At 34.4% G+C, this 24,300-nt stretch overlaps 1 protein-coding gene across 1 annotated transcript in view; it reads left to right on the top strand.

The window, feature by feature from the left end:
- Nucleotides 1-24,300, top strand: part of LOC117789525 (unconventional myosin-XV) — a 50,935-nt gene that overhangs the window by 23,588 nt on the left and 3,047 nt on the right. Inside the window, exons 6-12 of the mRNA XM_034628560.1 lie at nt 1,139-2,150; nt 2,948-3,809; nt 5,155-6,214; nt 7,231-7,823; nt 21,335-21,846; nt 22,214-22,448; nt 23,716-24,064. Coding sequence (XP_034484451.1) covers nt 1,139-2,150; nt 2,948-3,809; nt 5,155-6,214; nt 7,231-7,823; nt 21,335-21,846; nt 22,214-22,448; nt 23,716-24,064 — 4,623 coding nt within the window. The remainder of the gene's footprint in view (nt 1-1,138; nt 2,151-2,947; nt 3,810-5,154; nt 6,215-7,230; nt 7,824-21,334; nt 21,847-22,213; nt 22,449-23,715; nt 24,065-24,300) is intronic.

Below are 24,300 nucleotides of genomic sequence, written 5' to 3'. Positions count from 1 at the left end.
AAAAACACTTTAAAACTGATTTTGAGAACTTTCATTTTCTTGTAAAAAATCATGTGAAATGTGACAAAAATTTTGACTTGTAAATTGGCTAGGTCAAGGTCGGACCAACTTCAAACATGCATAACTTTGTCAAAACTCAACCGATTTTCAATCGGAATATCATTTTCATCATGATTCGCCCTTTTTATTCGTTCTGCATTTAAATTTAATTAATTTTGTAAAAAAAAATATTTGCCTCTAAATCTTGGGTTTGATGCTAAGGGTCCCCCCTTTGAAATTTTGAAAATTCAAAATTTTAAATCTCAAGTTTTCACTTTTAATCAACTCCTTATGTCCCAATTAGTATAAAAAACACTTTAAAACTGATTTTGAGAACTTTCATTTTCTTGTAAAAAATCATGTGAAATGTGACAAAAATTTTGACTTGTAAATTGGCTAGGTCAAGGGTCGGACCAACTTCAAACATGCATAACTTTGTCAAAACTCAACCGATTTTCAATCGGAATATCATTTTCATCATGATTCGCCCTTTTTATTCATTCTGCATTTAAATTTAATTAATTTTGTAAAAAAAAATATTTGCCTCTAAATCTTGGGTTTGATGCTAAGGGTCCCCCCTTTGAAATTTTGAAAATTCAAAATTTTAAATCTCAAGTTTTCACTTTTAATCAACTCCTTATGTCCCAATTAGTATAAAAAACACTTTAAAACTGATTTTGAGAACTTTCATTTTCTTGTAAAAAATCATGTGAAATGTGACAAAAATTTTGACTTGTAAATTGGCTAGGTCAAGGGTCGGACCAACTTCAAACATGCATAACTTTGTCAAAACTCAACCGATTTTCAATCGGAATATCATTTTCATCATGATTCGCCCTTTTTATTCATTCTGCATTTAAATTTAATTAATTTTGTTAAAAAAAAAATATCCGTCTAAATCTTGGGTAGATTCTAAGTCGGACCAACTTTGAGCATGCATAACTTTGTCAAAACTGAACCGATTTTTGATCGGAATGTCATTTTGTTCATGATTTGGCCTCTAAATTCAGTCTGCATTCAAATTTAATAAAGTTCCCCAAAAAATATTGTTAAGAACGGAATATGACTACAAGCTAAACATTTATTTATGAAAATCTAGGAATAGGAGCAGCTATAAGCAAACGGGAGCAACTGGAGGAGCAGTTGGAGGACTCGGCGCCGCAGCGTCGCAGCAGTCGGGAATTGCTCTCGCGCAGTTCGGCGCTGAACGAGCGTTACTTTGAGCGCACCGAGGAGCCGATAACACCGCATCTGCTGCCCGGAGCACAGTCCAAGTCGCGTTCCAAGTCGCTGGATGATTTGCTGGCTGGCGATATGGGTAGTCAACAGTTGCCGCTGCCGGATAGCGATTCGCAGGAGTCGCCATTGCACTCGCATGCCTTGGGTCTGTCCGAGAGTCGTCTGAACGAGCGTTATCATTCGGCGGAGCGACTTGCTCCGATGGGCAAAGAAACCGCGCCGCGTTATCAAAAATCTCAGCATGCCGGACGAAGATCACATGCGGCCTCACATGGCTCCGCACACTCGAGTAAATATAATATGGATAAATCGGAGTATGCGACACGATCCTCGGCCATGTCGGACACGAGTGAAGCGCCCTCTCTGGCCTCGCATGTGAGACGCGTGCGTGTGCCGTCCCAGGCCTCGGATGTCGATCAGTTTCTGGATGATTTGTTTAGTCCCGTGCTGGATGGTTCACTCGATGAGCTCTCCGATGCGCGCTCCTTGGCAGCCAGCATACGTGGAGGTGCTCCTCAAAATCTAGCTGAATTTCTAGTGCAAACAATGGATGATACGGACGATGATTTGGCTGATGATTTGGATGATTATCTTCTAGCACTACAGTCTCCACAGCAGCTGGTGACGGCCATTAAAGGTGGCGGCAGTACCGATCATAGCAATACAACGGCCGCTGATCCTCTACTGCATCAGCTGATGCATCAATTGCCCGGTGCCGAGTCACCTGATGCTGCCCCCGCTGCACTCTATCAACAGCAGGTGCAACGCGCCTTTCTTCAGTCCGCCATGGCGCAGAATCTGCAAATCCAACAGCAGCTGCTCGCTCAGAATCAGGCACTGCAGACCCTTCTCAGTCAGCAGGCAACCAACAGGTAAGCTCGCCTACATTTCTAATAACATAGAAATAATTATAGAAATGTAGCAAAAAGTCTATCACCTTCATTGTTTTCTTAAATGTGTTTTTAAGTTCTTAAAGAATGAATGAATGAAATAAAATTGTAGCAGTCTAAAAAAAAAAAAAAAAAAAAAAAAAAAAAAATAAAAAGTTTTAGAAATTTAAATCAGTTGAAGTACCAAAATTAGAGAATAAATTAAAAGAAATTTAAATCAGTTAGGGTACCAAAATTAGAGAATAGAAGTACGAAAAAAATGCGCAGAGTTGTTTTTTTTAGTCGATTTTCTATTTCATTATAAAACATAATCCAAAGTTGGTATTTTATTTTTAATATTTGAAACTTTTTTTTTAACGTTTTTAACAATTTTTTAATATTTTGTAAATTTTCGAACATTTTATATTTTTTTAAAACATTTTAGACATAACACCAAATTTTTTAAAGTACCAAATTTGCAAAACTTAACTTGTTCAAAATTTTTATTACACTCATGCTTATGAACTTGCGAAAAACCACCACAGTTTTTAAGATAATTCGGTTTTTATGTTTATTTATGTCATCTTTTAATATTATATATTAGCCCGCTTAATCGCAGCAAGATCAGATTAGTAGAACGGCAGTAATAGCGAATTAATGAAGGCAATACAAGCACCCAAAAGTATGCAGTAGTTTTTATTCTATAGTAATTTCTATAAAGTTTAAGTTACCCAATCTTGATTTTTAAAAAAGAGTGTTATCAGAAAAGATTTTAATAAATTGATTGGCATTTCTTTCAGGGAATCCAATGGCACTTCGAATTCGAACTCGAATGCAGCTCCCTCAGCTGCGCTGAGCATTTCGCCTCCTCCGGCGCCATCTCCGCTCCGACTGAAGAGCACGGCGCTGATGACGACGACAACGAGGAGCAGCAGCTTGGTGCTGGAGGCAACAACGTCAGCGTCAACTTCGGCGGTGGCACCACCGCCTCCACCGCCACCGCCACCAATGCCGCCACCACTCGAAAGCAAGGATCCATCGGAGACACGTCATTTCCTGGATCCCTATGGACGTGCCAAGACGGTGAGGATTGGCAAATGGCGCTGGCCGCCACCGCAAGGTGAACCACAATTCCAGACCGAGGAGGATTTCTTTGCCTTCAAGCTGCGACAGCAGCAGCGGAAAACGACGCCGACGCAGGCGCAGCATACAACGGCCATTGAGTGGGAGGAATTTGAAATAGAGGAGGAGGAGCGAAGAGGAGCTGGCGTTGGAGGCGCTCGAAGAAGCAGCATGAGAATTGAGATGTTGAACTCTCGAGATGTACAAGATTCAATGACAGCAACAACAACGACCACAACAACAGCAACATCAGCTGCAACGGCAGCAACATCAAATACAAAATTGGCTAAAAAGAGCTTCGAAATTGGCGCTGATCGTCCGCCTCCGGGCAGTGTTGGCAAGCTGAAGCTCAGCTCGGAGATGCGTCAACGCTTGGAGCAGGTGACAGCGGGTCATTCGGTGCGTTCCACAGTCTCCAACAAGTCGGAGCAACGTGCCCAGCCCGCCAAACTGGAGGATACACGCAAATTGATGCTGCAACAGCAGCTGGGCGGTCTCTTTGCCAGCGTCAATGCGACCACAACGACGACAACGACCATGGTAATTAGAAATATATACCTTATAGCATCATATAAATATTGTTTTAAATGTTTCCTTTAATTGGAATTTGCTAAAAAAGACTGATTTGACGAGTATACGTCACATTTTGAGGGAAAATTTCCAGACTTGGGGAAGGAAAAAGTCAGATTTAGTGGGAAATGGCAAGTTTGTCTGGGGAATAGGCTAGATTTAGCAAGAAATGTCACATCTAATGGAAGAAAAGGCAAGATTTGGCTGAAAAAACATATTTGGCTGGAAAATGTCCAGATTTGGGAAAGGAAATAGTCAGATTCAGTGGGAAATGGCAAGTTTGTCTGGGGAATAGGCTCGATTTATCAAGAAATGTCACATCTAATGGAAGAAAAGGCAAGATTTGGCCAAAAAAGTCAGATTTGGCTGGAAAAAGTCTGGACTTGGGGAAGGAAATAGTCAGATTCAGTGGGAAATGGCAAGTTTGTCTGAGGAATTGGCTAGATTTAGCAAGAAATGTCTGATCTAAAGGAGGAAAAAGAAAAATTTGGCCAAAAAAGTCAGATTTGGCTGGAAAATGTCCAGTTTGGGAAGGAAAAAAGTCAGATTTAGCGGAAAATCGCAGCTCTTGCAAAGGAATATGCTAGATTTGGAGAGAAATGTCAGATTTGGCAGGACAGGTCTGATTTGGTAGAGTATTTGGCTAGATTTGGCGAGAAAAGCCTGATATGGCAGAGAGAAAGGCTAAATTTAACATGAAATGAGATTTTTGTGACTTTAGTAAAGATATCTTAACTCGAATTTTGACAAAAATTGCTTAGGATTTATCATATGGGACTATATAATACACTAGCAATGAGTTAAGCCAAGATATCTCAGAATTCGGGTTTTGAAAAGTGTTCAGTTAAAAAGTTATACAATGATTTTAAAAAAAATGTAATTTAATTATTATTGCAAAGTTTAATTAGTTAAGATCAAAGATAAGAGTTGAATTTAATTTTTTATGAGAAAAATGGAAAATAAAAGTTTATCCTGTTTTCAAATTACTCAATTCGGAAAAAGTATTATATCTAAGCTTTTCCCATTTATCCAGGTCTTTTTTTTTCCTTTTTTTTTATTTTTTTAAACTTACTTAGTTTTATCAAATATTTTCGCAATGTTGGAATTTGACCTCGAATTTGATCCCCTTGCACTTAGAATTTCGCAAAACGCCGCCTTATTGCACAATCAAATTGACTCAGCTATGTTGTGTGCAAATTTCAGCCTCCTACGCCTCATAGTTTGGGCTGTGAAATGATCAGTCAGTCAGTGGGTCAGGACAAATAGTTTTCAAAAATTATTTCTTTTTAATATGTATATATTTATCTTACTACAGATGGCACCACCAGCTGAATCTCTGGCCACGGTGCGCACCCAGATAGAACGCATGGAGGGACAATTGTCACCGACTCCGAATGTCGCCGGTTCGTGGCCGGGATTAATGCTGCCGCCGGCGCCGAGTGTGCCAGCACCGCCGCCGCCAATACGACCGCCTAGCATGGCACCGCCAGCACCACCGCCGGCACCACAATCGCCACCAGGGCTGCAGCATCAGCAACTACAGCAAACTCCCGAGCCGACGCCGGATTATCGACAGGAGCATGTACCATCATTTATACAGCGTCAGGAGCGCGATACCTTTGGTGCAGTGCATCATCATCTGCATCATCAGCAGCAGCAACACCAGCAGCAGCACCAGCAGCAACAGTTGTCGTTGCAGCAGCAACAGTTGTCGCTGCACCAGCAACAGATGTCGCTACATCAGGATCCGGTTTGGGATCAGGAATTGCAAACGGAACGCGAACGGTCGCGTAGTCGCAGTCGCTCTAGGGATCGTGAGGATTACTCCGAGTCCGTGTGGGATCGTGCCGAGGTCGAGGGACCGGCTTCGGGTAATGGCAGTGGCAGCGAGAAGGAGCGCGAGAAGCGGGAACGCGAGAGGGAGCGACTGTACGAGCTGCGTCAGGTGGAGCGGGAGAAGGAAAGTCACAAGGTGTATCAGCCAGCGCCGCCGAGAATTATACAAGCGAATCTGGAGACGACGGGCGGCAAGCGGGAGCGGGAGCGAGAAAGGGAACGAGAGAGGGAGCGGGAACGGGAGCGGGAAAGAGAACGCGAGAGAGAAAGAGAACGAGAGAGAGATCGAGAGCGAGAACGGGAGAGAGATCGCGAGCCGGCCACCTTCCGCACTCACATGGCCCAGAAATACGAGCACGAGCGGAAGCGCAAGAGTTCCGCCAGCTCCGGTGGAGTACGGGAGGAACTACACGACTCCTCCATGTCGCCAGTGGTGGTACCTGCCCCAGTGCCGCCCCCCGTCACGCCCACATCATCCGCAACGGCAACGGGCAACAACTCTGCTGTTGGCCTAGGAACGGTAGCTGCAGCTGGTTCAGGTGAGCATGTTGATATTTTTAATATATTTAAAATTTCAAATTTATTGAAACTTGAATTTCCAAAAAAAAAAAAATTGTCTCAGCTAGGTTGTGTGAAAATTTTAGCCTCTTACGTCTTATGGCTTGGGCTGTGTAGTGCTTAGTCCTTAAGTCGTTGAGTCATTAAGTCAGGACAAAGTATTTTATAGCACATTTGGCACATTCGACGCCATTTTCATCATTCGGCACGAATGTGGACTTCATTTCTGTACAAAAATGATCATTTTGGCTCATTCATAATGAATGTTAAGATTTTTTGACATTCGCTTCGGTAAATTTCAGAATTTTTTTATCGAACACGCGATGTTTATCGATAAGCTGGTAAAAAATAGCAATTATCACCTTAACTAGCTGTTTTTGTTTAATATAAACAGTAGGCATTAAATTATATATATTATAAATAGATAGATATAGATAGATATAGATAGATAAATGTCTATATTTTTAATATCAATTTTTGTTTTTTATCGCCATGTATGTTCAGGACTGGGAGCTGGTTCGACCGCCTGTCTCACCTACAATCGGGTGCCCTGGAAATCTTAACATTCATTATGAATGATCATTTTGGCTCATTCATAATGAATGTTAAGATTTTTTGCCATTCGCTCCAGCGAATTTCACTATTTTTTTATCGAACACGCGATGTTTATCGATAAACTCGTGAATAAAAGCAATTATCATTTTAACAAGCTGTTTTCTTCAATAAAAACGGTAGGCATTAAATTTTCGCCAATCATAATACCAAAATAAATATTAAAATCATGTTATTGTCAGCTTTTTATAATTGGGAAAATGTCTTAAAAGTTTCACATTTGGTCGTGGAAAGCCAAAAATGAGCCACATTCAAATGTGAGCAAATGTGTCGAATGTGAGTGGTCGTGGAAATAGCCTATTATAAATATAAATAGATAGATGTAGATAGATAAATGTCTATATTTTTAATATCAATTTTTTGCTTTATCGCTATGTATGTTCAGGACTTGGAGCCGGTTCGACCGCCTGTCTCACCTACAATCGGGTGCCCTGGAAGCTCCGCGTGCGCAAGGAGGTCTTTCAACCGCATGAGGCGATTGGTCCGCCCGTGGCATTGGATCTACTTTTCGCCCAGGTGCTGAGTGATGTGTTTGGGGTGACACCCTGTTTGCGGATAACGCCGCAGGAGAAGAACGCCGCCTTGAATATGCTGCATGGGCATGGCGTAAGTGTGGACACACTGGCCGCACCGCGCAGCCAACAGGTGCGTGCTCTTGTCAAGCGTCATCTGGTGGATATGGCACGCGATTGGCCGCTCTACTTTGCACGACTCTTTGCGGTACAGGGTGCTCCGCTTTATCCCGATGTTTCCATCATGGGCGTCTCGCACAGTGGCCTCTATTTGGCCCGTCGCGATGCCGATTATCTGATTGTCGTGCAGGCCATTAACTTTGCTGAGATCCAGAATGCGGTCACCCTTCCTCGTCCCGCTGCCCTGCAGCTCAATCTGCGCAATGGAAAGCACCTGGCGTTGCATGCCACACGCGCTGCCGCCATTCAGTCCATGATCACCGGATTCGTCGCCGAGTATCGCAAGGTAAGCTCAAAATTTATATTGTTTTTGGATATTTTATATATATTTGCTATGATTTTTCGTCCTTTAAATATTTTCCTGCAATTGATCTATGGAAAAAGTCAGATTTGGGGGAAAAATGCCAGATTTGGCGGGAGAAAACCTGATTTATCGGGGGGAATATCTTATTTGGCGAGAAAGAAGCCATGTTTTTCGATTAATAGGACACATTTGTCAAAAAATTGGCCAGATGTGACGCGTAAAAGTCAATCTATAATATTAGTTAAGATATACCAAATAACAACAAAGTTTTTTATACTAGAGTAAAAAATATGCAATTATTATATATAACTATTTTTTAATTAACTCTTATAAAATTAACAACATGAAATGTGGAATGCATAAGAATTTGTCAAAGTTGACCTATTCTTGGTTGAACCCGAATTTGATCCACTTGCAGGTGGAATTTTCCAAACAGCCGTCTTATTGCACTATCAAATTGTCTCATCTCTGTTGTGTGAAAATTTCAGCCTCCTAGGTCTTATGGCTTGGGCTGCGCAATGATCAGTCAGTGAGTCAGGACAAAGATTTTTTTATATATGGATTGAGATAAGTAAATGTACATCTGTCAAATGAAATGGGTTTATGATAAAGCCCATGAATTGATCCAAAAAAGCTTTGTTAAACTTCCTAATCGAGTAGAAATACCGAAAGTTCTTAAAAAATGCACTTGCAAGTAGAAGAGAGTGATACTGAGAGATAAACAGTTTGAGGAACCTTGTTAAAGCTCAATGAATGGGTCCTTTTAGAAAAAGCCGTTTTATATGCAGACGGAGCAACCTTTCTTCTTTCTTCTGCCTTCTTTCTTGTGTCTTCTATCTTCTTTGCTATGTTTCTCTCTGTTGACGCTTCTTCATGTTGCTTTGCTGCACATATTCGCACGCATTGCTCAAGCTCAGTGAGTCTCGCTGACCAGTGTGACCATAAACTGCTGCAGACGAGACACCCAGTGACGTTCACATTCACATTGGTATTGATATGCACATGGATATTCACATATATATACGCGTACTCGTAAGTTGCATTCATTTATCAGTGGAACGGCGTTTTCTGCTTTTCTTTGAATGCATCTCTCAAGTTATTTTAATTTAATTCAGTTTCATGCGTTTCACGTGAAAACTTGTCGAATGCCAAAAAACCTGAAGTCGCTCCGAACATAAAAACCCGAATCTCAAACCCGGTTCACGAACGAAACAGTTAACAAACCAGAAAGAAAAGTCGTTTTTAACACGACGAAGAGTTGGTACCCTTGCAAACCACTGTAGTTTAAAAAAAACATATATTTTGGGTTCATATCAAAAATTCAGAATTGAAAAAAATAATCTGTTTAAATGGGAACATTTTAGATATATTATTTTTCTGTGAAATATTCTGAAAAGAGTAAGAACTATATAAAAATTAGTTTTAGCTCATTTTTTGACGTATATCCATTAAATAAATTAATCAGTGACTTTTATTTCAATTTTTTTTATTAAAAATTTAAAATATTGGCTTATTAGAGCTATTTTTTTTTATGTTTTTTTTTTTTTTGCTGTGACTTTACAGTTTAATTGTGAATGTTTTCTAAATAATAATTTAAAATTCGTTTATTTAAGATACAAAATCAGAATTTTTTTTTTTTTAAATATATAAAAAATATGTATTTGTTATTTTGATTTTTGTTTGTGCACATTGAATTTTTATTATGCATGATTTTTATTTTAAATATTTATTTTAATTTTCTAACATTTATTTTTCTTGGATCAAAAATATAAGTTGTTTAACAAAATTAGGAAACAAGATATATATATATATATTTTTCAGTATTCTTCTTTTTATTATGCTATGATTGGTAAGCAAATTTATTTTTTTTACAAGGCAATATTATTTTTCTTTTTTTTTGACAAAAATCAAAAGCAAAAATTTGTATGCTTAAAAAATAAAATTATAGTAAATCCATGAATGCGTTTTATATTTTACAGTTTGATTGTGTATGTTTGCTAAATGATAATTTAAAATTGATTTATTTTGGACACAAAATCAGAACTATTTTTGTAATATATAAAAAATACATATTTTTTATTTTGATATTTGTTTGTGCACATTATATTTTTACTATGCTTCATTTTTATATTAAATATTTTAAGAAAAATAATATTCTAACATTTCTTTATCAAATTAATTTTTTTTACAAGGCAATATTATATTTCTTTTTTTTGACAAAAATCAACAGCAAAAATTTGTATGCTTAAAAAATTAAATTATAGTAAATCCATGAATGCGTTACGTATTCAATGACTAAATGTTAGTACGATCTGTTTGTTTGTTGTTTGTTAAAAGTGGCTTAAACCACTTGGCCACTCGGTAACTCTCTTAAGCTCTTTTTTAACGCTCGGTCAGCTTTTCACTCTCTGTCTTTTGGTTCAGCTCTCTTTTTCTCGCGCTCTCTTTCTCTCTTGCGCTCTCTCTCCGTGTCTGGGCCATGTTCTGCTCGACTGGGAGTGAAATGGTCAACTTGCCAGTTGCCAGTTGCCTCTTTTGACCAGTCTGCCCAGTTTTGTGTTATTTTTTTTCTTTCTGCAGTTTTAGTTTGTTACAAATGTTCGGTAACGGCACCACGCAGCGATCGCGTCTTCAAAGCGAACCCATCAAATACCAATTCTATAGCTGGTAGTCAACAGCAGTTTATCTGTCTTCTGTCTTCATTTTGTGTGTGTTTTGTTGACCAACATTTGTTTTTTTTTCTTTCTGTGCCGTGTTGTGAATGAAATGTTTTTGTTTTGTGCCACACTCAAAGTTAGCTGTACTATGTCTGACCCATTAATCAATGCCGCCTCAAATCCAACTTCGATTGCCCACAAACAATTGTCTAAGGCTTGACTTAAAAAATCTGCAATATATATATTTTTTATTTTAAAAAATACATAAACCACAAACAATTGTCTAAGTCTTGACTTAAAAAGTCTGCAATATATATACATTTAAATATATATATTTGTTGTTTTAAAAACTACATAAACTAGAACAAAATATTTGTTCATTTTTATCATTTGTTTTATGAACCGTACACAAGCAAATACCAACAAATAAATTAAATATTCTTTAAATAAATTGTGTAAATTTTTGATTTTGTTAAAGTATCTGTTAACTTGTTAATTTAAATATTTTTACTCTGTGCTCTTCTCTAATTTCTGAGAATTCATAAAAAAAATTTTAGATTATAAATAATCATTTAACAGTCATAATGAAAAGCATGTAAAGTTTGCTTTTAAATTATAAATGTGTCATTCGTTTCCAATTTATACACCAATTTTTTTTTTATGTATTTGTTTATTTATTAAATTTGATAAAATATTTAATTATACATAAAATAGAAAAAAGAGGTGCTTAGAGCAACGGGCAGTTTTTTTAGTTTTACAGAATATTTTAAAATTCTTATTTATTTAAATTAAAAATCAAACTAAAATTATTAAATTTGAATTTAAAACTAAAATGTAAAAAAGCAAATTAACTATTGAAAAATTTTATATATTCAAAAATGTATTTAATGATCAAACAATTGTTGCATAAATTGGAGAAAATCCTGAAAAACCCAATCAGTTTACCCTAGCTTTGGCAATCTTAAAGACAGTTATTGATTAGTATAAATATCTTTAGAGTCTTTGACCTTGGGCTCTTCCTCCTAGTGTCGTAACTCAAAAATCAATCAAAATCATTCGACAAGTTGAAGATTTGACAGCTTTTCAAACGTTCAGGCAATTGTAATTGCTCGAAGTGGCAAATTAAAATAAATTGAGGCTTGGCAAATTGTAGTTGAAAACAAAAAAAAAAAAAAACAAAATAAATGAGTGAAAAAACACAACTGACAAACTGAAATTTTCGCAAATGGAAAAGGAGAGGAAGAAGAAGAAGAAGCAGCATTAGCTGTAAAAAGTTGGCAAAACCAAAACCAAAAAAAAAAATATTCAGCAAACACAATAAATGCAATACAAATGAAAAAATATCACGTATACGCAGCGTTTGCTTCGTGCGGGAAACCGTTTTTCCTCGAAATCGCGTGTGTGTGTGAGTGTGTTAGTGTGTGTGTGTAAACAATATTTAACATTCATTATGGTCGTGTAGTTTGGCCAGTTACTGGACTCACAAATGTTGCTGTTGTTGTTATTGTTGTTTCTTGGTCGCTGTTCATCATCACCATCATCGAAAATGCAATAACAACTTTCACTGGCACGCGCCTCGTTGCCAACTGGCCAGTGTTGCCAACTATCGCTTAGAAAAACTGCATAGATGCACACAAAAAAAAAAATTGACAAATAAAGGGACAAACTATTATAATAACAATTTAAAAAAAAAACCATAACAATAATAAAATACAAAATAATTTAAAAAATGAACAAATCACAAAATGCAAACAATATTTATAGTATTAATGTAAAACCACCATATTTTTTTTGTTGTACACTTTTTTTTAATACAGGATAATAAATAGACTTTAAAATATATAAAAATAATTTAAAAAAAATTGAATAAAATATAGAAAAATTTACAAATTATTAAATTAAATTTTCTTATTAAATTAATGTTAAATGACAGTTTTTAATATTGCAAATTATCTTTTAGAAAAACTTGTTAGATTAATTTAAAAAAAAAATTGAAGAAACCCGAACAAATATTTTAAATAATTATTTTATAATATAGCTCATAATACCTTATATAGAATATGACATAATAATAAATTAAATTATATATCATTAAATTCAAAATTATTTATGCTATCATGTGTAAATTTTTAATTGAAAAACTGGACAAACACAACCTTAAATATAGGAAAATAAGACTGACTAATATTTAAAACAATACTTAAAAAATAAACATAATTACAAAAGTATAAAAGGAAAAAAATATATAAAACTGACATAAAAAATCAACTAAAATTTATGATATTATTATAGAAAAAATAAAAACATAACTGAAAAAAATTGAATAACTATTACTTAAAAATTTATCTGAAATAAAAGAAAAATCGGACTCATATTTTACATAAAACATAATAAAAAAAGTGTATTAAAATTAAAAAAAAATATAAAACTGACAGTTAAATCTATTGCAAATTTTTCAAAAAATTGTTTAGTATATCACTGAAATGAAAAAAAAAAACATACTATCGGATGTAGAGTAAAAGTTAATTAAATTATAATTAAAGGACAGATTTGTCCGAAAAAAAGTCACTGCTTGTAAGCTGCAACATGTCACAGAGCAGCAACAAATCGGGACATGAGCGGGAACGAGATCGGGAAAGGGAAAAGGAAAGGGAACGGGAACTAAATGGAACTAAATTCAGCAGCATTGTGAACAAAGTGGAATCGCTGATACACAAAATGCATCACGACAAAGTGAACAACTTTAAACTGTTGCAGCAACAGGAGCAGCAGCTGCAGAAAAAGCTGCAGAAAGGTCAGCCACAAAGTGGCGAGGAAGCCACAAGAAATTCACTTGATTCTCTTAACAATTTAACGGATGCGGAAGAGGAACAAGAGTTGCTTTATACGGACTCGGATGATGCGGAAATAGCGCACATAACGGGAACCACTGCAGCACAAGTGCATCACCAGCAACAGCAGCAACATCAGCAACAGTTGCAGCATCAACAACAGCAACATTTGATGAGCAATCTGGATCAGTTGACAAATGAAAGCATACGGGAATTGAATGAACAATGTTGTGTCTCCTTGGATGCTCCGGCACAGGATCAGGATTATGATAATGCCTGGAGTGTGGAGGAGGATATTGTCTATAAATGTTGCAGTGGCATGACAACAGCAACAGCAACAACAACAACAACCACAGATGGCAGCCTCTGTGACGAATGCTGCTTTGAGGAGCAACTCAACTTTAAACTCAACCAAAGAGACAACAACAATAATGATCCTGATCACAATGAAGATGAGGAAATTATGGAGAATGATAATGATAATACTGATACTGTTGGCATTGCTAGTGCAACAACTGTTGCTAGTTGTCTGCCCCTTACAATTCCCTCCACATTGCTGCAACTCGGCAACAGCAAGACACGAAGAGTGAGCAACGCGAGCAGCGGCTCCGTCAGCCGAATGGAAACGATCCTCGAGGAACCGACTGAGTCCAAAATATCCGTCAAGGAGATTTTGGCACGTTTCGAGACAATGAATTCCAATGAGGTAAAAATATAACGCTAAATTCATTTAAAATAAAAACAAATAATAATTCAGTGCCTGGGCAATTACAGCAACAAAAGAACACAACACAGAACTGAAACAGACAATTTATTCAAACCAAAAAAAAAATTATCTGACATAAAAATAGTTCCAAAAATGCATTAAAAATTAAAAAAAAAAGGAATAATGTAGTGCCTGGGCAATGACAGCAACAAAAGAACACAGAACTGAAACAGACATTTAATTTAAATCTGACAACAAATTATTTAGATGAATGGGAAATATCTTAAATATAATATTCTAGCTTTAATTTTCAACTGTTAGCTCAAAATTAAATTTTAATTTCTTTTTTTTTTAGCTAAATAAGCACAATTATAAAAAAATTAATAATTATATTCCAATTTTTATTTATTGAAAAATCATGGTATATCTCATATTATTAATTATAATCATAAAAATATAAAAAATGTAGTTCTTATTTTACAACACAATACAATACTAATGCAAACAAAAAGTTTTAAAAATTCTAAAATATATTTATTCTTGCTATTTTTTGATAGAACAAATTTTTTTTTTTATTAAAAATAATAAATTACATTTTTATTCTATGATTTTTAAATAGAAATTAAAATTTAAATTTTTCCTTATAATTTTTTTTTAATCAAATAAATTGCAAGAGTTATTTTTACATTTTTGTCAAGAAATATATAAAAAAAGGATTAATTTTTTGGGGTTTTTTTTTATTCTTTGGTCAATCAATTTATAAATTTATTTAACTCAAAAAATGTTTTTTATTTGTTTATTGAAAAAGTTGTATTTATATATATATATATATGTATTAATTATATATAAAAATAAAAGCAATCAACAGAATACATTTTTAGAAATAATAATAATTGTTACAATCAATATTAATTATATACTTGTTAGTCTAATGTTCCAATTCGAATTGAGGGGTAGATATGGGAAGTAAACTATGATTTTTAAGCTCATAACCTGGGTGTGTTATGATTTGGTCGAGTTTCACAATGAACTGAGCTAACCAAAAAGTTGGCAGCGTCTTCTCATATAAAATAATTATAAATTACTAATGGCGAATTATGCGAATTAAGATGTTAATATGCAAAATTTGTTAAGCAAATTTATAGAGGGAAGAGGGAAAATGAAAGAGGAAAGATTAAGCTGAAGATGAAGACGAGACTCGAGAGCTCTCTTTACAGTTGCATGCGAGTGTTGCGTTTAACGGTAAAGTTAATCAACACATAATCGCATTATTAGCATCGACAGACCCAGACAAAAGACACAGACAAAAAGACAGACGGACAGACGGACGGACAGACGGACAGACCCAACTGAACCTCTAAAGGTAACTGCAAAAGTCGCTTACATCATATTCATCTCTTTTTATTTTTTGTAAACTAACAATCATAGTTGTTGATTATACAACAACAACAACTAGTTCAAAGCCAAAACAACAACTACAACTACAAAATCATCATCATCATCATCGTCATCATCATGAGGTCTTAAAGGTTTTAAGCTTTTTGCTCTTTTTAATAGAAATAATTTTTATTTGTTGTATGCAATTAAGTAGAGCAAATGATTTAACTTGTCAAAGTGTTGCCCACTTTCAAACTATAAAAACTGCCCTCGGTGATCCCAGTGGGTTTTAGTAATGCGCTTAAGTTGTATAATCCTCATTGCATAAAGTTGCGATCTTGAAAGTTTTTTCTTTGATCTACACTTGAGTCTTATAAACATGCTTGGAAAATATTTATGAGATCAGTTGATCTTTCTTAAAATAAATATTCCTTTGCTTAAACAAAATATATTCCTCTATGCCAAATATATTTTATTTATTTAATATTCGCGATCATTTTAATGTCAACTTTTAATGATTGCTGGAATTTTTTGTATCTCCTCTGTTAAAATCTGTTTTTTCTATAAAATTGTGAAAATTTGTATTGCATGTAATTTTGTCGATCACTTGATCCTCTTCTAGAAAGATCTGTGATTGCTCTAAAGTTTTGCAAAAATTAATATATGATTATTTGTATTAATAATTGATCCTCAACAGAAAAGAACTTCACTTCGCTTTTACTGTCTCATTGAAATGATCTATTTGATCATTTGAATCTTTGATATGAGAACAATATAAGATATCAATAACATTTTTTGAGTTAAGGATCATTGACTTTCAGATAAGACATGATCCTCCAAATAGAAACTGTGTTTTAATTCACGATTACTTTAATTTTATCTTGATAGATCTCAAAAAGATCTACAGTTGGGACTTCACAGTGATCTTTTATGATTAAACTTAATCTAGATCTCTAATTGATCTACAGTTATTGAGTTAAGAATCAAATACTTTCTGATCAGACATGATCCTCACAATAGAAATTTATATTGTGCTAAACTTCACGATCACTTCAATTTTATCTTCATAGATCTCTAAAAGATCTACAGTTGAGGCTTTATAGTGATCCTATATGATCTTTAAATTTAATCTAGATCTCTAATTGATCTACAGCTGAGAATTTTCAGTCATCTCTAATGATCTTTCTTTAGTGCGTGCTCCTTTGCAATTCTTAGAAGATATTATTTTCTGTTTCTTTTTTCGATTCATGACTGTGTTTTAAAATGAAGTCGTAAATTAGACATCAAATGGGATCATCTCATGTGTTTCCAAGTGTGACCGAAATGAGATACACAGAAAGAGAGAGAGAGAGAGAGAGAGATAAAAGAAGAATACAATGTGAACTTATGGATATTATGACTGCTTTTTACCATTTTACCATTTGACCATTAAAGCTGAAGAATTGTAATTTAACTGTAATTTGATTTCAATAATTTAATTACATTTCGTGCGTTTGTTTTTTTTTTTTATTATTATTATTGTCGGTAGCTTATACTCTCTTCTTTCTCCACTTTGCTGTTCTCTGTTCTATTTTGCTTTGCGTTGAAAGTTGCAGCTGTAAATTGTAAATTGTATCTTTAAGTGTATCTTGAAATGTATCGTCTGCTTTTTTTTTTGAGCTGCCACAGCTGCATTTGTTTCGGACTCTCAGCTTGTACATTAATTTGGAATTTTTAATTAACTCGCGTAAGAAAGGAAAAATAAAAAAAAAAGAGTTGTGTATTTAAAAGCGTATAAACAAAAGCTGAAAAAGAAAGTTGCCTCGAAAATTTAAACATATTCGGATTTGTTTTTGGATACGGACTCGCCACAAATTATATTTCAAATTAAAGTTTAATGTTTTCCTCATTGAATTCGCATTGCCAGCAACTGGAGCAAAGCCGCCTCTTCACTTCATCTCAAATCCAGACATACTTACAGATACAGATACAAGTAGAGCTACAGCTACAGCTACAGCTACAGATACAAATACAGATCCATTTCTAGCTCCAGATTCTTGGCCAAAACAAGTCAAGTGACCCAGTTACGTGCCCGGTTCTTCTCTTCAGTTGCGTTCTAAATTTAAAAATGGATTCATTGCCAGACATCTAAACATTTGATTAGTTGCATTCGATCTTCATGGAATTCATTTACAATTTATCTCGTATCACATGCGAATGCTTTTTAGTCCAGGAAAAACAGGCTGATAAGTTTTTGAGACTTTCTGTCTGTCTGTGCGTATAAACACCTTTAGAGCCACTAAGTCTACTTGGCCCATAATTCTTACATACTACAAATTTTAAATAAATTTATCTTTTAAAGGGAAGAAGATTTATGCATAAGATTAAGACACAAATTTGTTAATAAATGCTTAAACTTAATCGAACTCTTTGTCCTGACTGAAGCATTATACAGGTCAAACCGTTAGAAGTGTGACCTTGAAATTTTGGCTCAACATAGCTAAGTTGAATTCAACGAAGCATTAAACGGCGTTTCGGAAAACTCGACCTGCGAGTGCGTTATCTTATTATTTTTTATTTTTTTAATTTTTTCTTAACTTATTTTAAATTTTTTGAGCTTAAATCGTGCGTTTACAGGGTATCCAACAGTCAGCAGCTCATGTTTGTTTCATGGTCTTTTCTCGTTGTATCGGCTTTTGCCTTTCGGCTAATTTGAAGCACAGATAAAAACCCACGAAAGCTGTCAACTTCTGTATGCCATAAGTATAGACAAAATGCAGCTGTAGGTTGATCCTCCATGGTCAGTTGAGTGAGCTTTCTTTCATAACTAACTGTATGCGCCTACACGCCTCTTTTATGGAGTAAATATGCCAACAGATTATTTGAATTTTTCAGTGTGTTCCTCTCTCCTCCATGGTCACTTGTCTTTTAGATTTGCTTTAATTCTCGCACTTTTCTTATTTAACTTCTTTAATTACAACGACTGCATGTCCTCCATGGTTACTTACTGGTTACATTATTATGTGTACGTCCTCCATGGTCACTTAATGCCTTTTAATTCTTTTAAACTATTATATTTATTGTTTCTATTTAGTTCAACGTCCCCACCATGGTCACTTGCTTCTTTAGTGTGCTTAAAACAGTCCTCTATGGTCACTTGACTTTAAAATCCTTTTGTATATGGCTTAATTTTTAAAGATTTCGTATTAAACTACTGTAATTATTAACAGAGCACGTCCTCCATGGTTACTTGACTGTTTAATTCGCTGAGATTATTTGGTTTACGTCCTCCATGGTCACTTGACTACTACCAATTCTCATCTAGCTATTTGATTTATTGTTTCTATTAAGTTTAACGCGTCCTCCATGGTCACTTGACTGCTGTGCCAGCCTACAAGTGTCCTCCATGGTCACTTGAATGCTGTGCCAGCCTACAACTGTCCTCCATGGTCACTTGACTGCTGTGCCAGCCTACAACTGTCCTCCATGGTCACTTGACTGCTGTGCCAGCCTACAACTGTCCTCCATGGTCACTTGGCATGCTGTCTATGCGATAATCGCGTTAACTATGCCATAATCTAATTTGTGGCAACTTTCACAGCTCTGAACGTGTTTTTTTTTTATTCATCATGTGTTATGCCTTGTTGCGTCGCCAGGTGGCGTGTTTGCTTATCGCACCTGATGTTAATGATAATGTTAATGCAAATGCAAATGCTAATGTTAATATTAATGTTGAGTGCAAATTGCAAGTGCCATTTTTGGCATAAATAAAATCGTATGTAGTTTTTGACTTGATTGATTGGTGAAAGATTTCCGCTTTCATAAACATAAACAACAACAAGATGTGCAATAACTACAACAACAACAACAACTTTTACTCACCTCTTCGCTTGAGTGTCTGCAAAATTGCAATACAAAATTTTTATTTAGCTGTGGGTGCAGTCCAAAGTATAATAAGAGAGTGTTGAACAAGGGGGAAGTGGGAAAGTGAGCAAGCAACAGCAACAGACAGAGAAAGAGAGTGAGAGAGAGAAAGAAGGAGAAGTGCATTGAGTGGGCGGATAGTAATAAAAAAGCGAGTTAAACAACTGAAAACAAATGGAAAGCATATTTCAAATTGCAATAAAAGTGAAAAAAAAAGAAAATTAAAAATCAAAATTAATATTTCGAATCGCCGCAAAAAACACTTTCGTTGCCAAAAACGCAGCCAGCGTGCAGTCAATAAATGCACTGAACAAAAATGCTTGGCAATTTTAATTAATATTTTATTGGTGCACATGTGCATTTAAGCAATCTTTTAAATGATTTGTAGTTATCGTAATATATATACTATGTTTTGGTATATTTTATCTACAAATGCATTTGTTAATATTATAATAATCTTTAGCACCCTTTACTTAAAAAAACATAAGGTTATAACAGAATATAACAGAAAAAGGAGACATTTCTGAAACTATAAAATACTTACATATATTCTTTATTTTGAATTAAATATTTGTATGTATAATGTTTTTAATAGGTTCTTTTTGCTGCATACAATGTCTTCTTTTATTTATTATATATTATACTACTTAATTGCATCAAGATCGTATGAATATAACCATATTTATGACCGTTTTAAGATTTTAAGAAATTCAAGCGCCTAGAAGTATGCACTAATTTGTAAGTTGTAGAAGCTTTTAGTTCATTCATTCTCATCTAATAGATATATTGACATTTCTATTATTATTATTTCATTTTATAAATTTTATTTATAAATTTTATGTATTATTATTGGTTTTTTTGAATGCAGTTTGAATACTAAATACAGATTGTGATAGGTTCGTCCCATTGAAACCGGTTGTCTTCACGTCTGGCAATTGGCAACTGGTTAACGTGGTCTTGACTTTGGTTTTGTTTTTGATATTGGCCAAAAATAGTCACCCAGGCAACTTTCACATGCCATTGACATGGCCAATTAACAAATTGCATTCATCTGTCAATATTTACACGCTCTTTAACTGTTTCCTTTAGCTATCACAAATATGAGTATGAAAAAATCAAAACATATTCAATCTTCGATATATTTATGCATTATTTCTGAATAATGAAATTGGTATAAAATATATTTTTACGATATATTGTACGATATTAAATGATTATCATATAAAAATTGGATGAATTCCAAATATTCCAGCAATGTAAAAGAATTCCAAAAATTTCAGGAATACCATGTTTTTACGCAAATGGCTAAATATTTATATAAATATTAGAAAATTTCAAATTAAATGTAAAGGAAAATATATTGAAAATTAACTTCTAAAAAAATAAAAATATTAATACTTTTTTTTTAGTAAATGAAATGTATTTTCAATTTATTGAAATGTATTATTAAATTCAATGAAATGTATTCTTTTTTTTTTGTTTATTGATGAAAGGCACCAAGCTACTAATATTTTACAAATTAAGCTAAAATTATTTAATATTTTGATATTTATTGTTTTGATATTTAATTATCATCACTGATTTTCTCTATCTTCTCTTTTAAATATTATAAAATATGGCTTTTAAAAAAAAAATATAAATTTTATCATTCATAGTTTCTGATTTATTTATTGATAAAATACAATCAAGTTATTATTATTTTACAATTTGTATTTTAGTAATAAGGTTTTAATCCTTGATTTTATGTTATGATTATCTGGTTTAATTATTATATAAATTGACTGCAAATGAAATTAAATTTATAATAAATTTACACAAGTTTTTTTTTTAGAATTAGAGAAATTTTAAAATAACAATTTGCGTGAATTAATTATTATAAAATATGAAATTGAATTCATATATCATTTTTTCTACTGTTACTTATTTAATGATTTAAATCATCAAGTTATTATCCTACAATTTGAATTTAATTTCTAAATTTATAATGCCTGATTTTCACTCTTTTCTCTATTTGTGTAGTCCCAATCGAAGGCCTCGACACTGTCCTCGGGAGCTCGAGCTGCCGCCCAGACATTGAATGTGCCTCTGGAGCGTTTGGAGTCGCGTCAAACTCAACATGGCCAACAACGCAATGAACACGGCCATTCCAATGGCAACGATGCGGCTGAGCAGCAGTTGGTGGAGCTGCATCATCATCAACAGCAGCAGCAGCAGCAACTGCAACACCAGCAACACCAACATCAACAGCAGCAACATCAGCTGGAGGATGCGGCAGAGGAGCAACAATTGTTGGAACAACAACGTTATATGAAACAGCAAAGTTATTTGCACTCGGCACGCAAATCAAATGCTGGCCAACAGCCAAATTCCCTCACCAATGGCCAACAGTTGCAGCAGCAACACCAACAGCAACAGCAACATCACGATCTTGACGGCAGCAATTACATGCAGGACGAGAGCAATGGAGGCACTCCCCCCTCAGTCACCAAGTATTCCCTGCTTCAGTTCGCCATGCAACATTTCCGCAATGAGTAAGTCCTTTTTTTACCTGAATTATTATTATTGTTTTATTTTTATAATTTATTTAATTAATAAATAAATTTATTTATTATTACACGTCTAAATGCAGTGGGCAAAAAAATTATAATACTGCAAATAAAAGTACAAATTATATTATGAAGTAAAAAATTCAAATTAATATTTAATTCAAAATATGAACTGAAATGAATTTTAAATAATATTTATACGAAAAAAAATCATATGAATGTATAAAAGACTTCAGAAAGTGTTTTCTTATTTTTATAAATTGTTTATTATTATTTTATATTTAATTTAATTATATTGGTCAATTCTGAATATAATTATTAAATTATAATTTTTTTTATTATTTTTTTTTAGTCAATTACGCGATGCTGATCGTCATCACGAACGACATCAATCGTCGGCTGCAAATCGCTCGTATGCGGAGCTCGTCAAGTGGCAAGGTCATGCCATCAGGTTGCCACTGCTCCGACTGCCCAATGATCTGGCACCTCTGGCGCTCGAATGCTTCGATTGCATTTTACGCTATTGCGGGGATATACCTCTCGATCCCGAGCTCACCGAGGTCAAGTGCGTTTACACCGTGCTAATGGTAAGTTTTTTTTTTTTTTACTTAAAAATAAAAATATATTTCTAATGTTTGAAATGCCGAAGAAATTTAGAGGCCAAATTATAATGAAAATGACACGTTAGAAAATCTGTTCAGTTTTTACAGAGTTATGAAAGCTTGAAGTTAGTCCGAACTTTGACCTAACCAATTTACAAGTCAAAATTTTTGTTCAATTTCCCATGATTTTTTACAAGAAAATGAAAGGTCTCAAGATCAAGCTTAAAGTGTTGTTTTATTCTAATAACGATATAAGTTGAGTTGAGTTGATTAAAAGTGAAAACATGGGATTTTAAATTTTTAATTTTCAAAATTTCAAAGGGGGGACCCTTAGCATCCAACCCAAGATTAAGAGGAAAATAATTTTTTTTACAAAATTAATTAAATTTGAATGCAGAATGAATAAAGATGCCAAACAATGATCAAAATGACATTCTGCTTGAAAATCGGTTTAGTTTTGCCAAAGTTATGAGAGTTCGAAGTTGGTCAGACTATGGATCTAGCGACTTTACAAGTCAAAATTTTTGTTCAATTTCCCATGATTTTTTACAAGAAAATAAAATGTCTCAGAATCAGTTTTAAAGTGATGTTTTATACTAATTATGATATAAGGAGTTGATTAAAAGTGAAAACTTGAGATTTAAAATTTTAAATTTTCAAAATTTCAAAGGGGGGACCCTTAGCATCGAATCCAAGATTTAGAGGAAAATAATTTTTTTTACAAAATTAATTAAATTGGAATGCAGAATGAATGAAGATGCTAAACTATGATCAAAATGACATTCCGCTTGAAAATCGGCTTAGTTTTGCCAAAGTTATGAGAGTTCGAAGTTTCTCAGACTATGGTTCTAGCAACTATACAAGTCCAAATTTAAATTTAACACATATACTTACTTTTTTTTTTAATTAATCTTTCTTTTCCATCATTCCTTGATATTTCCATGACTGAAAAGACAAATCATCACATTTTGAAGAAGAATACAGTTTTTCTCCTATATGAAAAATATTATCTAAAATTAAGAGAAATATATCTGATGGTAATACATTTTTCCAACTATGATGGCAAAACTTAATCGATTTTCTAAAAAGAGAGTAATATTTTGTTAAAGTTTTCCTCTTTCGATATATTATAATGGATATTTAAAAAATGTTTGAAAGGTTCTTTTTTAGAAATTAGAATTAGAAGTTTTTCTAACAATTTTCTGAAATTTATTTATATTGTTGAGTGTTTGCTACTTTTCTTTCTTCGCAGCATTGTCACAAATATCTGGCGCTACGGGATGAAGTCTACTGTCAGCTGATGAAACAGACTACAGCGAATCGTTCACCGTGTCCGGATAGTTCGCAACGTGCCTGGCGACTGTTGAGCATTTTGGCCGCCTACTTTGGCTGCTCGGATGCACTGCGTCCGTATTTGATGGAGCATCTGACATCGGCTGCCTCGGATCGTCGTCGTTCGTGCCATGGCACCGCCGCCGTTTGTCTAACGAATCTACGGAAGACGGCACGTTGTGGCGGAAGAAAGAATGTGCCGAGTGTGGAAGAGGTGACGGCTGTATCGGCGGGACGGTCGGCAAGACGACAAATCTATCGGTTGCCAGGTAAAGTATCAAAATATACACTATCGATAAAATTTTGAGATGAATAATTACATAGATTATTTTCACTAGTAATTTTTGAGAAAAATATCGATAACAATATCGAACGATATCGAAACTATCGATAATAATATCGATAATAATATCGATAATAATATCGATAATATTATCGATAATAATACCGATATGTCTTTCGAAAATATATTTTCCAATATTTCGATCCATCAATATTGACCAAT

The sequence above is a fragment of the Drosophila innubila genome, chromosome X, assembly GCF_004354385.1.
Source record: "Drosophila innubila isolate TH190305 chromosome X, UK_Dinn_1.0, whole genome shotgun sequence".
NCBI classification, from domain to species: Eukaryota; Metazoa; Arthropoda; class Insecta; order Diptera; family Drosophilidae; genus Drosophila; species Drosophila innubila.
Note: the sequence above shows the minus strand (reverse complement) of the source record. Positions and strands in the feature narration are given on the sequence as shown.